This window comes from Lipophrys pholis (assembly GCF_963383615.2).
Source record: "Lipophrys pholis genome assembly, chromosome: 2".
NCBI lineage: Eukaryota > Metazoa > Chordata > Actinopteri > Blenniiformes > Blenniidae > Lipophrys > Lipophrys pholis.
Window position 1 is genome coordinate 12,127,787 of NC_137636.1, and position 17,627 is coordinate 12,145,413.

General features: G+C 41.1%; 1 protein-coding gene across 5 annotated transcripts; it reads right to left on the minus strand.

Annotated features, from left to right (window-relative positions):
* Window positions 1-165: 165 nt before the first annotated feature.
* Window positions 166-16,721, minus strand: golm2 (golgi membrane protein 2). Of its 5 annotated transcripts, none has more exons than XM_080458323.1 (10): window positions 15,613-16,705; window positions 9,877-9,931; window positions 9,634-9,736; window positions 9,400-9,490; window positions 8,988-9,114; window positions 8,758-8,841; window positions 7,278-7,562; window positions 5,946-6,083; window positions 3,861-4,028; window positions 166-2,004 (listed from the first exon to the last, which is right to left on the minus strand). In XM_080458323.1, exons 1-10 carry the CDS (start codon window positions 15,937-15,939, stop codon window positions 1,928-1,930), a joined length of 1,455 nt encoding a protein of 484 aa, XP_080314449.1. In that variant the 5' UTR covers window positions 15,940-16,705; the 3' UTR covers window positions 166-1,927. The 5 variants fall into 5 exon arrangements, with proteins under 5 accessions (XP_080314449.1, XP_080314453.1, XP_080314451.1 ...); XM_080458327.1 differs by lacking the exon at window positions 3,861-4,028 and adding an exon at window positions 5,713-5,748; XM_080458324.1 differs by having other exon boundaries at window positions 172-2,004; window positions 8,758-8,838.
* Window positions 16,722-17,627: the final 906 nt, after the last annotated feature.

The window sequence follows — 17,627 nt, forward strand, 5'->3', positions numbered from 1 at the left end:
GACTGCCTACCTCCCTGGATCCTCTCCACAGCCGCGAATAACACAATGTTACTCGCGTAAAACCGCACGAGCTGCGCACCCACAGCACGATCTTTACCATCACTGGACAGCAGCGGACATGGCAATGATACATTCAAGGTGGTCAGACCATTAAAGCACCGCGAGGGCATTTGGAGGTGTTTACTATGAACACATCTTCCAGAAATAGTCACAGGATTCCCAAAACAAGCAGAAACGAGACAGACAATGACTTCAGAGACACATAGTACTACAAAAAGGCACACGTGGACCATCAACACAAAGAAAATACCATTATGGGACAAATAAAGAGCACAATGAGACGCAATCTGACTACAAAAGACCAAATTATAGTGATCAGAAAGAATGAGACTCACAAATGATCTGAAGAGACGTGAACATCAAAATGAATCATATTGATCAGACATGAGCAACAGGGAGTGACATGGTAGAGCTGTAATGACTACACTGCCTCAGAGTTTGCATGTTCTCCCTCTGCATGCAAAGATATTTCTGTGTACTCTTCTTTCCTCTCATAGAACAAAAACATGTATTTTTTTGTGGCCTTCACGTTTATCAAAGTTGGCCATCTCAGAGATACACAAAACGCAGGGGGGGAGGGGAAAAAAAGAAGTATTGACTAAATAAATATAAGGAAAGGAAGCAAAAAAGATGCAAAATGAGCGAGTGCAAACAAATCTAACACACAGACACATTGATCTCAAAGTAAAATGTCTGCAAATCAAACAAGGGACAATAAAAGAAATGCAATCAGAAAGAGACAATGGACACAAAATGACAACAAAAATATGCAGATCAAAAAAGGCCTAAATCCCCCCCCAAGTATAAGATACAATCATGTAAACAAATGGATATTTGTTGTGAAACACTATAATAAGTGAGAAATGACATGAAGCATCACCTTTAATAAAATTAAATTACATTCAATGTGCCTTTCCATGAGAAAACAATTTTCCTGGTCGCACAAACAGAACCAATTTCATGTTGACAGATTTTCCCTAAAGGTGAGGAATTCCTCATTTCCTCAGTACAAATGGTAACAGTTCAACTACATTATGTACATTAAGAGACCTCGATCATGGAAGTATGTGTACAGTCTGTCAGTCCCACATGTGCTCGGTTAATATCTGCACACGACGGAGGATCCTAACATTGTTCTAAATATTGCTTAAGCGTCTGTATTTTGCGGGATTTCATTAATAAAAAGTTTCAAATGCATGCAACTGGTATCATGGTTTACAAAAACTGAAAGAGGAGCACTTTGGAGTGTCTGTCAAGAGGAAAAAGAAAGAAAAAAGTTTAATAGGCCAGAAGTCCTTGGCATTTGTAGTCCCACACCTGCACATAACCAAAAAGTAAGAAGAAAGAAAAAAAAAAAAACATTCCTCAATATAATGTCGCAAAATTATGTTAGAAAGGCAGAATGCCAAATTAGTCTCTTTCACAAACATCTTGGGTGAAGTTTGTTTATAACAAGCTAAAGCAAAGTGGAAATAAGTATAAAAAAACCAAACCATGAATGGATCCTAAAGTTGAGTTAAGTCTACGAGACTCTCAGACCTCTGCAAAATGAACCGAGGCAGTTATCAAGTAACAAAACTTGACAGTCAATGTACAGTATCACATCTCTACTGTCATAACTAACAACCATCAGCAAATCAACAGGAGCTCAGGAAAATGCCATGACTTGTTTTCGTCTTCTGTGTATTATGTTACATTATTCTGAATTAATTCATTAGTTGCAACGTCTGTTCTTCAAAATAGTCCCGTGAGATTGAGGATGCGCCCTAGAATCTCCTACACGTACGTACTCATGTTCAAACTACTTTGTGAGAGAGTCCCGGACTGTGGAGGAAGGTGTGCCAGTCTATCGCGCTCGCCTTCGCGTTCAAAGGCCGTCGTTCCCTTGATGTCTTTTCCCATAATCTCCAGCTCGGTCGCCCTGCATGTCCCGTTCGTCATCATCTGGAAAAAAAGAAGAAAAACAATGTCAATTACACCGTTTCATACGTCAAACCTTACTGGAATGAAATCCTCTGAACCTGCTGTCACATAAACAGCAACACAGTTTTCTACTTAAGACTGTTATTGCACACAAGAATAATGTAGAAAATTGACTTGGCAATTATAATGAAACCTAAAATTAAATATATTCATTCGTTTCAATGGCAACAAAGCCAACACTTCAACTTAAAGCCCTAATTTTGAGCTTTAAAACCCATTTGAATCCAACAATAAAACATTACTTTAGCTCAGGGTGGTCAAACATGTGGACTGAGGACTAAAACTGGCCAGCAGGAGGGTCCAATGATGACCAATCTAACTTTGTGTTTAATTAAGAATGCCACGAAAACTCAACGTCACATTTTAAAAATAGTAAGTAAGGGTGAAAAATATCACGACAAGTTATCTTAATACCGAGAGCTACAGATAAAATCAACATATTGCAAAAGTCTGAATTATCTTTCCATATGTTGTGCATTCACATTCTGCAAGAAAGAGTAAATAAGTGTGACTAAAATTTTGCATTTTATTAAATTTTTTTTTAATTGATTGGCAGTCTCATTTGTTTCGCTCCTGGTGAAACTTACTTGACTTAGCAGAAGTCAAAAACAAATTAAACAATAAATAAACTAATTATATTGTTATTGCCACAGTCATTACGATTACTGCATGCTCGCCTACTATTGTGCAGCCTTAGAATAATTGCTGTTTCAGGTTTATTTACTTCACTACACTGTTTAGCAATCATACGAGCTCACTCTCTTATTGCTCACTTAGAAGTGTTATGCTGTGTAAAAAAAAAAGAAGAAAAGTTGTTTCTTGAATGCCGCAGGCTTTTCCCAACATGCAGAGCTTTCTGCCAATTTCAAGGTTAAAATTCTATTTGTTTTTCCTTGTAAACGTAGATTTGTGGTTGTATATACGTTATCATGCCATCATTATATCGCTCCATTAGAGTTAGAAACAGGCTGCACGTGGTCCCGCCAGTGAAGAGTTTGACGCCCATGCGTTAAGACATTTCGCAAACTTTTTCAGTGGGAGACATTTTTATACATTTATCTTTCACATGAGCTGTATTCCTGTTGGTCACTTCCAATAAGGAAAACAAATGAGATTTTGTCTACAGAAATGAGATAATTTACATCCACAAACTAACACATATAAAGACATAATGGACACAATAACCAAAAAAGGACAAACAACACTGGGCTGTCAGGACAGGATCACATCTTTCTGGATGGATGAAGACACAATTAGCTTTCTTCAAGTGAAGAATGGCAGCACATGTATCAAATGTTAAAATCCAAATCTACGCAGGAACAACAACAACAACAACAACAACAAAAAAGGCAGTCACACACAGAAAAAACAAAAAAAGAGACGGTCATGCATTTGAATATTTCAAGGAGAACACAGACACATGGAGGAACACTGATCTATATTTATCTACTGGTCTAGATGTGGGTCAGATGTTTGGTGGGCACAGACAGGTGGTTTAGCTAAAAAGAAGCACAGGCAAGATGGAAAATACAAGATGACAACTGGATTACTCTCACAGTACCGCAAGTTCAGGGGGTCAGGCTGTACCTATAGCTGAGAGAGTTACTCGCCCTGATCTGCACACACACACGTGCTGCTTTGACGGACGTTTTTGACACGATTGTTGATTCACTCAATTGTTCTGATCACTTCAATGACCAAACTCAAGGTGCTGTGAGCTAGTGGGAACAGAAGCAGAGACGGGTGGAGGGTGGGAGCAAGGGAGGAATGGTGGATACACATCTGGACAGGCAGTCCAGTCCCCCGACCTGGCTCACCTTGAACGTCTTCCTCCCCACCATCACCATCCTCTTCCTCATTGTAGGCCAGCTCGGCCTGCTTGTCGGCCTCGTACTCACCCACGTTCCCATCGTCCCCATTGTAGTCCGCCAGCTTAGAGCCGTGTTGCGGATCTACTGGGGACTCGTTCTCATCAAAGAACCGGCCTGCAGGAGGCAGAGAAGGGCCCCATCAGGAAGGGAGGAAAGCGGAGACGGGGAGGGGAAATACCAAGTAACGGACGCCAGAAGGAATAGATGATTTGCAGGAGACAAGATGGAAATAGATGAGGAAGATGAGGCGGAAACAGGCTGCTTCCATGTGAAGATGAGTACACACACACAAAAAAAAATAATGACATTTATTTATCTTTTTTTTTTAAATGAAAGGGGGATGGACTTTTCAGCATTTAGTGACTGTTAAAAGTTAGAAAAGCAATGATTTAGTTATAAAGTGAATTATAGTTCAATCAAATCTAACTCCAAAACTTTGCTGTAAATCCAGGTCTATGTTTTTGCATAGATCTTCTTTTATTTACTAACGTAGGAAACGTTTTTGTCTCCCAAGACTTTTCACAACTTCTCAAACGTATAAAAGGACAAAAGCATAAAATGCAGCTTGAGCTGAAAATAGTCACGGTTTGATTTCTTCCACCATTTAAACACTTTCCAAAAATGCAAATTAGGGGAAATATGCTGCACAAATAATCTAAACCCAAAATACATTTTTAGGTGGGTCTCTCTTTCACATGAGTGTTTGCTTTGAAATGGCGCTGCTGATCGAGACGAGATCTAAACACCGAGTCATTTAGAGGCTGGTGAGAACCAGACGTGGGTAAAAATGAGAAACTGATAGATGTTGGTTACTCATGTCACTTTAAAAAAAAAAAAAAAAAAACAACTATGAAAAGAAAAGTATCAGCAAAATTAACAGAAAATCAAAATGAAGTGAAGTTTGTGCAGTGCAGACCATGAGAAGGACATGAGAGGAGAAAAAACCAAAGAACATTTGAACAACAGAGCCGGCGGGAGAAGAGAAGAGGCAGCAGAGCAGAGCAGGAGCCAGGCAGCAGGAAAGCATCATCTGGGATCCAGGTGTGTGTCATTTGTCTCCTCTCCTCCTCTCTACTCCCTGACAGTGCTCCTGCTCATTTACACAGGTCAGGTTGGGTTGAAGGGTGGGGGTAAATCCGGTTAGCACAGAGATGGCACCACAGCAACTTGTTTTTTTTACCGTCTCTGCATCAACCTGCTGCAAGTGCGTGCACGCACACACACACGCACACACACATGCGCTCACACACACAGAGCTCAAAACAGGGTTCCCACTGAAGTTACTGTCTTTAAGCACGGGAAAAGGCTCGACATTACCGATGCTGGAAAAAAAAATTGCACACATGCTTCTTCTGGCTATCATGTTTGTCAAAACCGACGTAAAAACTGCACAAAAAGTAAGGAAATTCATGTTGGGTAGATTAATTCTTTATTGTCACAACATTCATCATCAGTAAATGTCTGATTTAAATGTTGAAATATTTGTAACTGACATGCGTTTGTGGGATGAGCAGCAGAGCTCAGTTGGTGGGTTGCAAAAAAAAAAGGAACTTTTCTGTGTGCTTGTTTGGTGGATTGAAAGGTGACGAGACATGGCAGATTGGAAAATTAACAACATTTTTAAGTTGGCGTGACGCACATACTCAGCTCTGCTGCTTATCCCATAAATGCATGTTCTTTCCAAATGTGGCACCATTTTAAAAAGAATGACATAATCAGGTTTTCTAATGGCAGAAGAGTCATTACGGAGAACTGGTATAAGAAAGAAAAAAATTTACCAAACGCAAAATTCACTTACTTTTTGTTCAGTTTACCAATTAAACTCCAGGGCTTCCTGAAATCACATGAATGAAGTTCAGATTTGAAAAATCATTTTTAAAACCATGTGGGAACCCAGTCAGAAGAATGGCAGTGATTTTCAGTTACGTTGTTGAACCACCAAGCCTTGAAAACGATCACTGAGTTAATGACAACACAGCCGCCACCTCCATGTGAGGTGGCCTCTTTTCAAAGAGCGGTGGACATACTCACTTTGGCGGTGGTGTACCGGCTCGACTGGAGCCTGCTCTTTGCCGTTGAGAGGCTGGATGGGGTTGGGCACCTGGGCGGGATTCTGGGGAAGAGGGATCCTCTTCAAGTGTTCGCTGTCACCGAGGACATTATCAGGAGCTGGCAGGACAACGGACACAACATGAGCACCGTGCAACCAGGAGCAAAAGCGTCTGTGCCTCTCGATCCAGGGGTGTCAAATGCGACGGTTTACAGAGTAAAATGTAAAGAGTGGAGGTCATGAGGCAGCAAAGAGTCGGAACTGAACAGCTGATGGCAGCAATGATCGCAGCTGAGAGAGATAATACTCAACTAGCTGTCTAATTGCTCAGTAAATTGCAATTAGAATTAGCGGGGCGGCTGCTATGGATCAGTTGGTAGAGCGGGTTGTCTCTCAATCAATCAGGTTTGAGTCCCCATCTGGCCATTTGTCAAAGTGTCCCTGAGCAGGACACCGAACAGTCCTAATGAATGGCCTGCAATGAGGTGTGAATGGGTGAATGTGAGTAACATTGTGAAGCTGTTTGGGGGCCGTTAAACCATTGGAAAAGCTCGACAGAAAGGCTTCCCTATGAGGGGAACTTCAGAAAAACAGCTTTCTTTGAGAAGTGACAGGTTTTTAAGCCTGTATGCTCTTAATAAACAATAGTGCGTGTTTGTTTTCTTGAGGGAATTTAAGTTGTTCAGAATACATTTTGTGTAAAACGAAGGAAAACTCTGATATTTCAGAATAATAGTCGCAAAAAATGTACAACCCCAGTTTCTTTGTCCGGTCCCATAGAGATCAAATTGATGGCTTCAACTAAATTGAGTTTTACACTCGAGTTTTAACCAATCCCAAATATAACCTGCTGCCTTCAAGCACAGTCTAATGAATCGTTAATAAATATTTCCCATCAGAACCACCCGCCCTGATCTGCAGCACATTTACAACAAACAATGCAGGCTAAAGGCCAGGAAGCTTGCCAGTGAGCCCCGCCCACCACAGCCACAGCCTGTCCTCTCTGCTGCCTGAAGGCAAACACAGAGAGGATCGCTAAACATTTCATGTTATCATGTTATACCGTGTATAATTACGCTTGTGACAAAAAGGTCTTGACTCTTATGTGGAAAACATGAAAAAAAAAAAAAAAAAAAAAAAAACTAATTATGTACCAAGACAGCTTTTCCATCAGTCAGGATTCATGGAAAGAAAGATAACTGAAAGTTTTAAACATGTTACAACAAAGCCTGAGACACCATTGTGATGTCTAACAGTTCAGGAGACAGACTACTATAATTAAAGGAGTTCTAAGTATGCAGTGTACGCTGTACCTCGAAGCTGTTTCTGCTGTTCTCCTGCTTCGTCTGCCTGGATCCCCACTTTGTTGTCTTCTTCGAACACTATGGGCTTGTCCGCCGGTTTGATCATGCCGGGGACTGCGATCCCTGCGGCTCGGCCGTCTAGTCTGTCCTGCTGGAGTCTCGGCTGGTCCAGTAGTGGGCTCTGGCCCTCTGGCCCATCGGCTGCCCCGAGTCCTGGTCCTGGTCCGGCACCGGCCCCAACAACCATATCAGGAGCCTCATCATGCTTCTGAGTGATGGCTGGTTTCTTCAAGGCTGGAAAAATAAAAAATAAAAAATAAAAAAAAAATAATAAAAAAAGGCAAACACAGAAAATCTGAGTTTGTTGAATACCTTTAGGGAATCAGAGTTTTTCGGCGAGTGTATTTTACAGTTGCTGACACAGCAGTAAGCACAGTGGGAGGATGTGAGAGATACTTATCAATCTGAAACTCAAACTAAAGCAAAACAATCAATAGTGACCAACTGGAAACTTTCCTTGTCCAGATGCCAGGTTGAAAGTCAGCAAATGCGTATAGGACTTGTGTTTGTGTATCGACATGACTCAGGTCATGAACAGGAAGAGTCTGCTGTGGCTGTGTTAGTTAGAGGAGTTTGATTACATTACAGGAAAGCTGTCTGCATGTAAACCACTGATTAAAGACCTCATTGATGCTGTAAATCACTAAATAAAACAGTGACAATCGCGCATCAGTATGTACTCACACCACTAATGACATGGTAATACACATCGCAGCTTCGTTTTAGCTTGTTAAATTGACAGCACAATAAATAAATAAATAAATAAATAAATAAATAAATAAATAAATAAATAAACAAATAAACAAATAAACAAATAAATAGCGGCACTGAAAAAAAATATGATTTATTTCAGTAGAAGTACAATTACTTGTACACAACAATGGCAAAAGTAAAAGTGCTGATTCAGTTCCTCTACTTTTGGCAAAGTTAAAAAGCAAAACTTCTGAAATGTAGTCGAGCACAAAACTATAAAACTAAAACAAAACTATGCTAATTTCCGGGGGTAAAAGCAGGTTAAAACTTTTTCTGATTGTAGGACTGTTTGTCAGCAGGGATAGAGCAGATTAATGATTGGCAATGACCCAGATGTCATGATTTAGGTTGTATCGTAGTTTCGAGTCAGAAACTTAATATCAAAAATGAAATTGTCCTTGCTGAACTTGAAATAAACCACAACAAACTCCTTTTTGAAAAAGTTTATGTTGGGAGTCTTGGCATTCAAAATCTAAGGACGCAACACTCAAACTTTTAAAAATGCAAGGAAGGAAACAACAGATAAGTGTACTCAAATGCAGTTAATGAAAGTGGTCTGATAAATACAAAGAACCGAGAAACCGAAATAAGTACAGTAATGTAGTATGAATACTTTGTAACTTGTCACCTCTGGTAATAAAATGTTTTCTCAGTGAATTTGAGGTTTACTACTAACCAAATTGAACGTCCTCCATTTTCCCCACCTCGCTGTCTTCAATGCCGGGCATGCCAGCATCACTGCCAGGCTTACCCATTTCTTCTGTAACGGAACACAGAGACAGTTTGTACCAACTGGCTTTGAAATCAACACAACCGGTGAAAAGCATTTCAGACTTCTGCATAAATGAAAAATGTATGTGAACAACTGAACGTCGAGTCTGTGAGCAGGTCGCCACGCTCCTGTACCTTTGAGGTCCGACTGCCTGTCGTGTCGGTGAGGGGCCACGGTGTGGCGCTCTCCAGCCATCTCGCCGCCAGGTTGTCCTTCTGCTCTTCCAGCTGCTACTACGCCCTTTTGGCCTTCCAGTAAACGCTGAAGGGATCACAAAAGGCACACATGGAAAATACAGGACAGCCCCTAAATGAAATGGCTTCAACTGGATGCAAATGATACAGAAATGAATAAGAGTTTAATTGAATTTGTTGGTTGTTTCCATCAATACATCAGTGCTGGAAATCCAAAATTACTAAATGCTAGTGCTGGAAAACAAAAATATGGCGTGCACCCAAAGACCTGTTGTCACACTTAATCTCAATTTATAGAAAACCGTTTGAAGCGTGATCCCCATCCTGTTAGTGCAGATTAATCCACACTCACCTGTCTCAGTTGAGCTGCTTCTGCTTCCAGGCTCTTTTTTGTTTCTTCATACTCGTCTTTAAGTTGTGCAATTTGGCGCCCGCACTGTAAACTAAGTGACATATACCGACAGTGAGTTCTGCGCTCTTTTCTACTTGTATTATGAATTTCAAAAATATTGTTGTGAAAGGCATTTAGATATTATGTGAAGTTCCAGAGGTGCAGAATACTTCCTGGCACACAAACTTAACATACCTCTCATATTCCAGTTTTCTTTCCAAAGTAGTGCTATTTTTCTTCACTTCTCTATGCTGCTCCTCCTGCTTCATGAACTCCTGCTTCAGGTCTTTGAGCTGCTCTGTTAGTCCAAACACAGATAAATCAACAGAAGGAGATGATCATGGCCTCTACTGTAAAAAATCATACCAGCAGGCATTTTGATAAAGCCATGTGTGTTTTGAGGGTGCCCTCTGCTGGTCATGCAGGATTATGTTTTACCTTTCAGCCTCTGTATTTCTGTCATTTGAGCTGTGACATCACCCTGCAGCTTTATCTGCAACGAGAGAAAAAAGAAAAACACACACACATAAGAATGCATTCTAATCAGACAAGGGAGAGCTATATGTACTTTAACGCAGATGAACTTAAAGTCAGCACGTTTTATTTAAAAACAAAACAAAACTGAGCCGTTCGACGGGTTTCTAAAACAAGGACGCGGGTGGATCTGTTTTTTCTTTTCCTGCACTGCATTAAAAAAAAAAAAACTGTTGGCTTTGAGCGACTTGTTTTGGAATTTGCAAATTGTTGTCTCAGACTTGAACCTGCTACATTTCCTGTGCTCTTTATTGATCTCCAATACAGTTTGATCCAGTTCAGGGTCAAAGAGCTGAAGCTGATTCCTGCAGACTATTGGTGAAAGCAGGGCACAAATAAAATCCACCCAGAAAGGTTCACAGCGGACTCAAACCTGCTGATATTCTTATCAACCATGTAAATACTTCCAAAGTTGTAAAAAAAATAAATCTTTATAGCTCACAGAAAATGCCGATATACAGTACATTTCATTCAGTATTTGATCATAGCTGATCTTAGGCAGGCTCCTCCTGATGAACTTAGTTTCCAGCAATATGGACATGAACAGTAAAACTCTCTCAGATGAGGCTAACCCCTTTTTTTTAGGTTTTCTTGAAACAAGCAATTAAGTAGAATAAAGGAGAGGACGAAGACTTTACACTTTCAAAATCATAATCATTTACTGGATCATAGCAGATTTTATATGACTGCTGCAAAGTTAAAGGCTAATCCTCTGCACTCAAGCAGCGGTTATTGAGAGGATAAAAGTTATCCATTTTTATATGAATGCAGTCAACATGTTACGAACCAGATGAATGTTTGTCTAAAAGAACCAATAGATCCGCAAAACAAACACCGTGTGCACGAAATCCATACACAGAATAATGAGTGCATTTAGCCATATTTACATAAACATGAAAAACTGCCCAGACAGGCTCATCTTAAAAAGTTAGAACATACTGCAATTGAAAAGTTAATTATTTCATCAGTTAATTCTACACCCATTAAATAAGCACGGTGCTGTAGGAGCCTGAAAGCGAGAATTTCCTCATACAAGTGTAGACTTGCTTTCTGTGGGAAGTCTTCAGGTTTTCTCCAGGTACTCCGATTTTTATTTCTGTTTTTTCTGAAATTATGTACCATTTCAAAAGTTTGCAGAACACTAAAATAAACGAAATTTTCAGTTTGAATTAAAGTATGGGAAAATGAACAGCTTCTATGTTTGAGATGCACCTGTACTAAATACTGTACATTGATAAACAGAAGGGTTAAAAAAAAAAAAAAAAAAAGAGTCTCTACGATAATAATAGTGCCTTTCCTTCTCCTCTTCCCCCTAAACATTGCCATGTTTGGAGTCTGGATTTTTGGAAGGAGTTGTGATGTTGGTAAGCTAGAAGCCGGTGCTGTAAGAGCGGCCGGGAAATGCAGCATCACTGTCAACTGCTGTCAAGATTACAGTTTTATCCTGTTCCACCCTCAGAGGCGGGTAATGCTTTCCCTGCGCCGCCTGCTGAAACGGGATCTCCTGCAACACGGCCAGGACTGTTTACCGGCTACATGGAGAGGTACACTGTCAGTATACTGCAGGAGATATTCCTGCACTTTGTGTATAAGAAAGTGTGCAGTGTGCAGTGTGGCTGATGTTTGAGGAACTGTCAGCTTTCTCTGCACTGCAGCCGGCAGACTGTAACACGCACCTCTGTGGCAACTAAACAGGACTGGGCTGCTGACAAAAGAGAGAAAAGGTAGAAACAACTATCCAACATCTATTTTGACTCTTGAATCAACAAAAACTGACTGACGTACCAAAATAAAGCGCTCAACCATGACACCAGGAAGCATGTTGTCCTTATAATTACACATTTTAACAGGTAAACTCACTGTAACAACATGAAAATAAAACTCTAAGTTCACTACTCCTCACAACATTTCTCACAAATTTGAATTACTTGAAAGGTGTGTTACTGTGGTGAGACATGAACCGACAAACCTTAAAAACAAGCTACACTACTTTGAAAAACAAAACAAAACTGTAGAAATAATGAATAGAGTTTTTTTTTTTTAAATGAGTGTTGGACCAGGTTAAAACATAGGGCGCGTTTGTTTGGAGAAGATGAAACACACGACGGGCCTGGCAGGGAGCTGAACAGTAAAAAGATTTGTGGTGCGTTGTTTTTTTTTAGTGCGATGCGACGTGGCTGCAAAACACAAAAACACGGCGTGCGACTGTCAAGAGAAAGTCTGCTCAGAATGGAAATCATTGGAAACACCCCCCCCCCCCCCCCCTCCCCCCCCATTAGTAGTGACAGCTACTTATTTGTCAAATTATCCATTCACAGTTACTTCCATTAAAAAAATAAAAAAATCTCATGCTTTGGCAGTGCTGTCTGGGTTTAATTTTCTTTGTTAGCTGAGCATGTGCGCTCATCCTGTGAGCATTCTGTGTGTTTCAATGCTTCACCACACTGGCGTCAAACATGCGACAGGAAGAAATTGTAAAGTGTTGATAAAAACTGAAAAGGCATGAACTGCATTTTGCCTACACGCTATTATTGTAGTTATCATTTTGTAAAACGACTTTGACCAATGAATGGAACGTGTGGAAGCATTGTGAGTGATAAAATCTCCATGGCACTTGTGTTTTGTACTGTGGAGATGTTGAACGATAAAACTCACATTCGGAGGAGCATACATTCGATCGTAGAAGCAGACTTGTGCTGACACAGCAGCTCTCGAGTTTTATGGTTGCCTTTAATATTTGTTACTGCTGTTCCCCGAGTTGTCCACAAGGGGCCGCATTGTTTTCTAAAGGTCCCATATTGTGCAAAATTACAATGGTTTTTAACTTTAATTTATGCCCCCATAGTTTGTGTATGAGGCCCCAGAAGTGTAGTGAGTCTCTCATCTCGCTCACTTGCTTGCTCGACCTTTGATTTACCTGTATGAGCACACATTCGCTAAAAGGTTTTCCCTCCATGAAGTCATAATATTTTTAATAAGAACTCGCTCTGATAGTAAATACCCCCGTAGACCCTCCAACAGGTAGATGAGCTCTGCCCTCAAAAATTACGAGCTGGGGCCATTTTTTCTCCTCGCAAATGCTACCGGAAAACATTCACGGCTCATTAGCATTTAAAGGTACAGACACAGAAACGGCCTGTTCTCAGTAGAGCTCACGAGAGGGACTTTTAGACCGGCTGGATTTGGGACAATACACTTTGAATACAATGCTGTTGGATCTCTTGTTGAGAAACTGTAAAATATGGGCGCTTTCAGAAATAACATTAGCATCCATCCATGTTTGAGAAAATCCTGCGTTTTGACAGGAGTTTTCTGTGTGAAGTTAAACACAGACAGGGCAGATTTAAAACTTTTCTTAAATTCAGATTTCGTGGAGATTTTCTGGATGCACCCAAACTTCTTTTTTTTTAACACCAAACTAAAGGAAAATGTTTGTTATGTGGTCCTTTTCTTGTCTCGGACCCAGTGAGGTCAGTTCAAACAGGAAGCGGCTTTTGAGCTGCGTTCCCAGAGGTGTTATTTTTCAATATGTAATTATCACTTGTGTCACTGAAGAAGCCCAGAAGACCGAGTTGTGGCTAAAGAAAGCTTATCAGCAATTGTTGAGCAAAGCATGATGCTCATGACATTTACTCCAGTCTGATGTTTCTTTTGTGAAACACAGACCAGTACGAGCTTGCAGAGTCACAATAAAGGACAGGAATAAAATCATCCTCTGCATCTGGTTGAACCCGAATAGACACGGCCTTCATTCAATGCAGCGCCGCGCCACACCACATACAGAATAAACACAAGTTATACAAATGGGAAAGCTGGGTTGGATGCAAATCGGACGAAAAGTGCCCCCCCCCCATCCCAGCCCGTGTCGTTTAAACATCTCCCGGGACAGCGGGACTCGCAGCAAAGGGTACTGGCACACAAAACGCCAGAGAAAAACTGGCCGGGCCACGGCACAGGACAAGAAGTGGGAACTGCCCTGTGGAGCATATTGATGTGCCGCTCGCAGAGAATACATAAATCCTCAGAACTGTGGAAAAATGTGCTGATAAAATGAATCAGTAGAAGATCGAACGCAACTTAAGGAAGCTGAGTGCAATTTACTTTCCATTAAGGACACATTTATCGTTGTAATTCAACCTATTAAGTGCTGAGAGACAGTTTGGAGTCATGTTTGGAAATATGGCGTCTTAGACTATCAAACAAACGATTCCGTGTAAAAAAAACAAAAAACAACCCACCTCGCGAAAGACTAATATTTAGTAAATCTGTTTTATTATGTTTTCTTTAGGATCAGCCAGAAGCCCACACTTCTTTAATGAATGCTCTTATAAATGCTCTCCAAACACTATTATCTATAATGTACCCCCCACATACACGTTCAAGTGGCTGCAGGCAGTGCCTCAGTGAGATAATGTCATTACATACTTTGCTCCAAACCAGCCACAACAAAGTGCCTGAAAAAAACTGAGCACTAATATTTCTTTAGGAAGAACTGGTGATGCCGTGGATGAATGGATTTCTGCTAGAGAAGATTCTACATGTGTCAGCTGCCACTTCATACCAGACTACAAGGCAAATCTGTGTCCTTGTCTTTTAAAAAAGTGGATTGAGATCAAATTGAAGCTCAGGTTGCGTGAGGATATTGCAGCAATGTAATGAAAAGATGGTAATGAGACCGAGTAGGAAGCTGTGACTTAGGAAATATCAATATAGAGGATCACATTTAGGTGATGATTGACCAAACCTGAAAGAATGACCGCATGAAAATAACAAAGACATTAACTTCAATTTTTAAATAAAATGACCCGCTATTTCTAATTTGTTTGACGCGAGTTGGACTTAATAAAACAATAAATCAGAGGAGGCCCAACTTGAAGAACATCACATGTTAGATCGACAGCAGAGCTTTACTAGGAGGAAGTGACATGAGGGTGGAAGGGAGGGTTTGAAGTTAGTTAAGACAAAAGCACTAACTGTTTATAGTTCAAGAATGTAGTCAAACTAGGTTGCAAAAATAAGGTAAGCATTTAAAACATAAAGGGCAAAGAGCATGGTGTGTGACCTGTGCTCATCTAATTCAATTCTATGTTGAGGTTAAGAAAAGAAGGATTACATGGCTAAACCGAGGTGTCAAAGGTACAGTCAGGCTCTGCTGCTTTCTGGGCCAAATAATTATACAGAGATCAAACAAACCTAATAAAATAATTGAACTTTGTGGTTTTTGTAGTTAATAATTATACAAGAGCAGGGAAAGCCTAACTTGTTGGATGAGCACCTTTGGCAGGTTGGCCTTGTTTAAAAACTAGGTTTAAGTGAAATATCTTGTTAAAGTTTCTTGAGGTTACTCCTCCATAGTGTTTGCAAGAATCCTTTGGAGTCACATCCTTGTTACTGTTTGCTCTCACAGAACACACCCCAAGATTAAACACTCCGCAATGTCAGTTGTGCTCCACTATACACAGATAAAGTTAATAGCTCTTCCATCTGTTGCTGCCAAAGTGCTGCACTAGGCTTGGTTTACTTGTGAAAAGGTGAGACATGACTTGTCACCTCTTTTCTCCAAGTGTAAGATTTCAGGAAGCAGCAGTGACACGAAACAACAAAATAAATAAAGATTAGGAAAGAAAAAAAAAAAAGTACCTTTTCATCCGAGCACTTCTTTATGAGTGCGTCCCGGGTCTGGAGCTTGACTTCCAGCACGTTGTAGTCCTGGTCCTTCAGGTCCATCTGCTTCCTGTGCGTGTCCACCTGCACCATCAGCTCCGAGTTGCGCTTCTCCAGGCGGCTGCGCGCCGCGTCCGTCCGCTTCACCTGCGTCTGCACCTCGGCCAGCTCGTCCAGCAAGCGGCCGTGCTTGTTGGACACCGTCCAGTAGTTGAACGACAGGATTGCGATGATCACCGTCAGGAAGATGAGGATGAAGGACGGGAGGCGGCCTCCACGTCGGTTTGCGCCAAACCCCACCATTTCAATTTAAAGAAAAAGAAAAAGAAAAGAGAAAAAAGAAGAAAAAAAAATGGTTCCGGCTGAGTATTCACGCAGAGTATTCTCCCGGTGTGAAACTCATCCGTCTACGTGACATGCCGTGTGTATGCGGCAACTGTTCAGAAAATAAAAATCCAACACACACACACGCACACGGAGTCATGAATGGCAAAGGAGCTTCACATCTCCACGGGCAGATCTTCACTCCCCTTCCTCCTTCCGCACACTGGGCATCTTCCCTGCAATCCGTCCAATGTGAGGAGGTGAATCCGCCCGCAGGGACGTGGCCTAGCTCAGCTGTTACACGCACGAGACGTGGACAGCGGCTACAGCTACAACGGCTCCGTGGCGCACCGCTGGCTGCACTCTGCTGCTTTTGTTCTCCGGGAAACAATCCGAGCGGGACCACACACGCTGGCAGTGTGCGGCTCCTTCCGGGACGCCACAAAAGCCGAGATGATCTTTCTATCCTGACCTGACGTTTCGCGTTAGCTCCGGATCAACGTCCAGCTAACCGCGGCACGCCGTTGCCCCGCAGCCGCAGATCGGGCGCCATCGTCGGGCCGCTGTCAGGAGGAAAACCCGCCGTCTCGGAGGACGAAGGGGCGTTCAGTCGGCGAGGCGACAGATCAGAAACCCCCCCACCCCTGAAAAAGCCGCGGACACAGGCTCGGTGTCACACTGACCACGACGAGGTGCCAGCAGACATCATCTGTGCGCCGCTGAAGTTTCCCACTAAGGACGCAGCGCCACTTCCGCTCCTTGATCCGGAACTTCAAAATAAAGTGTCAGCGTGGCACCCAGTTTCTGCTTGGTTTTGACCCTTGTGGGGGAGTTTGGAGACTGTGCATTTATGATCGACTAGATTCGAACAGTTACGTCAAGTAAGAGCTATAAAGACCAACAAATTTGCGTTACAAAGCGACAATTTGATAGAATAAAAAAAGCTACACTCAAGGCCCGGAAGCACACTGCTGACTGGAAGAGAACTTTATAGTATAAATAACAAGAGCCCTAAATCCTATTTGCAATTGAACCCTTATATATTTTTCAATTTTGCTTATTTTTACAAACAAACAATACTGTTTGTTGCCATAATGTAAACCGAGATTTATTTTTCTTATCACCACTAAAGCCTCATCCTCCTACTATAAGATCATTAAATAACCATTGAGTTGGACTTGGTGTTTTAATACCTCCATCACATGCAATCCTCTTTCATATTAGCTTGTAATTTGTCTTATATGTGCAATCTGTCTACTTTTTTACACTTTATATTGATGCATAATCAAGCAGCACCTGTAATTTCATTATATGTGGCATATAATGACAATAAAGGTATTCAATTCAATATTCAATAATAAATTCTTGAAAAGTATTTCTTTTTTGTATTTGCTTTTCAGAGGAATAAATAACCCAAAATTTAAAATACATAACTGGCAATCAAATGGGTTAAAATCCTTAAAATTATTCAAATCCTTCAAGATTTGAAGTAAGTAAAGTGATTTATGAGGAAAAATACTGATATACGATGATTCAATGGTTTTTCAAATGAGGAGAACATTGAGTATCACAGTTTAAGGATGGACAATATTCATACTGTACTTTTACCTTGTATTTATTTTGTGAAATGTCTACACAGCAAACTGTTATTTTGTAATGTCTATTTG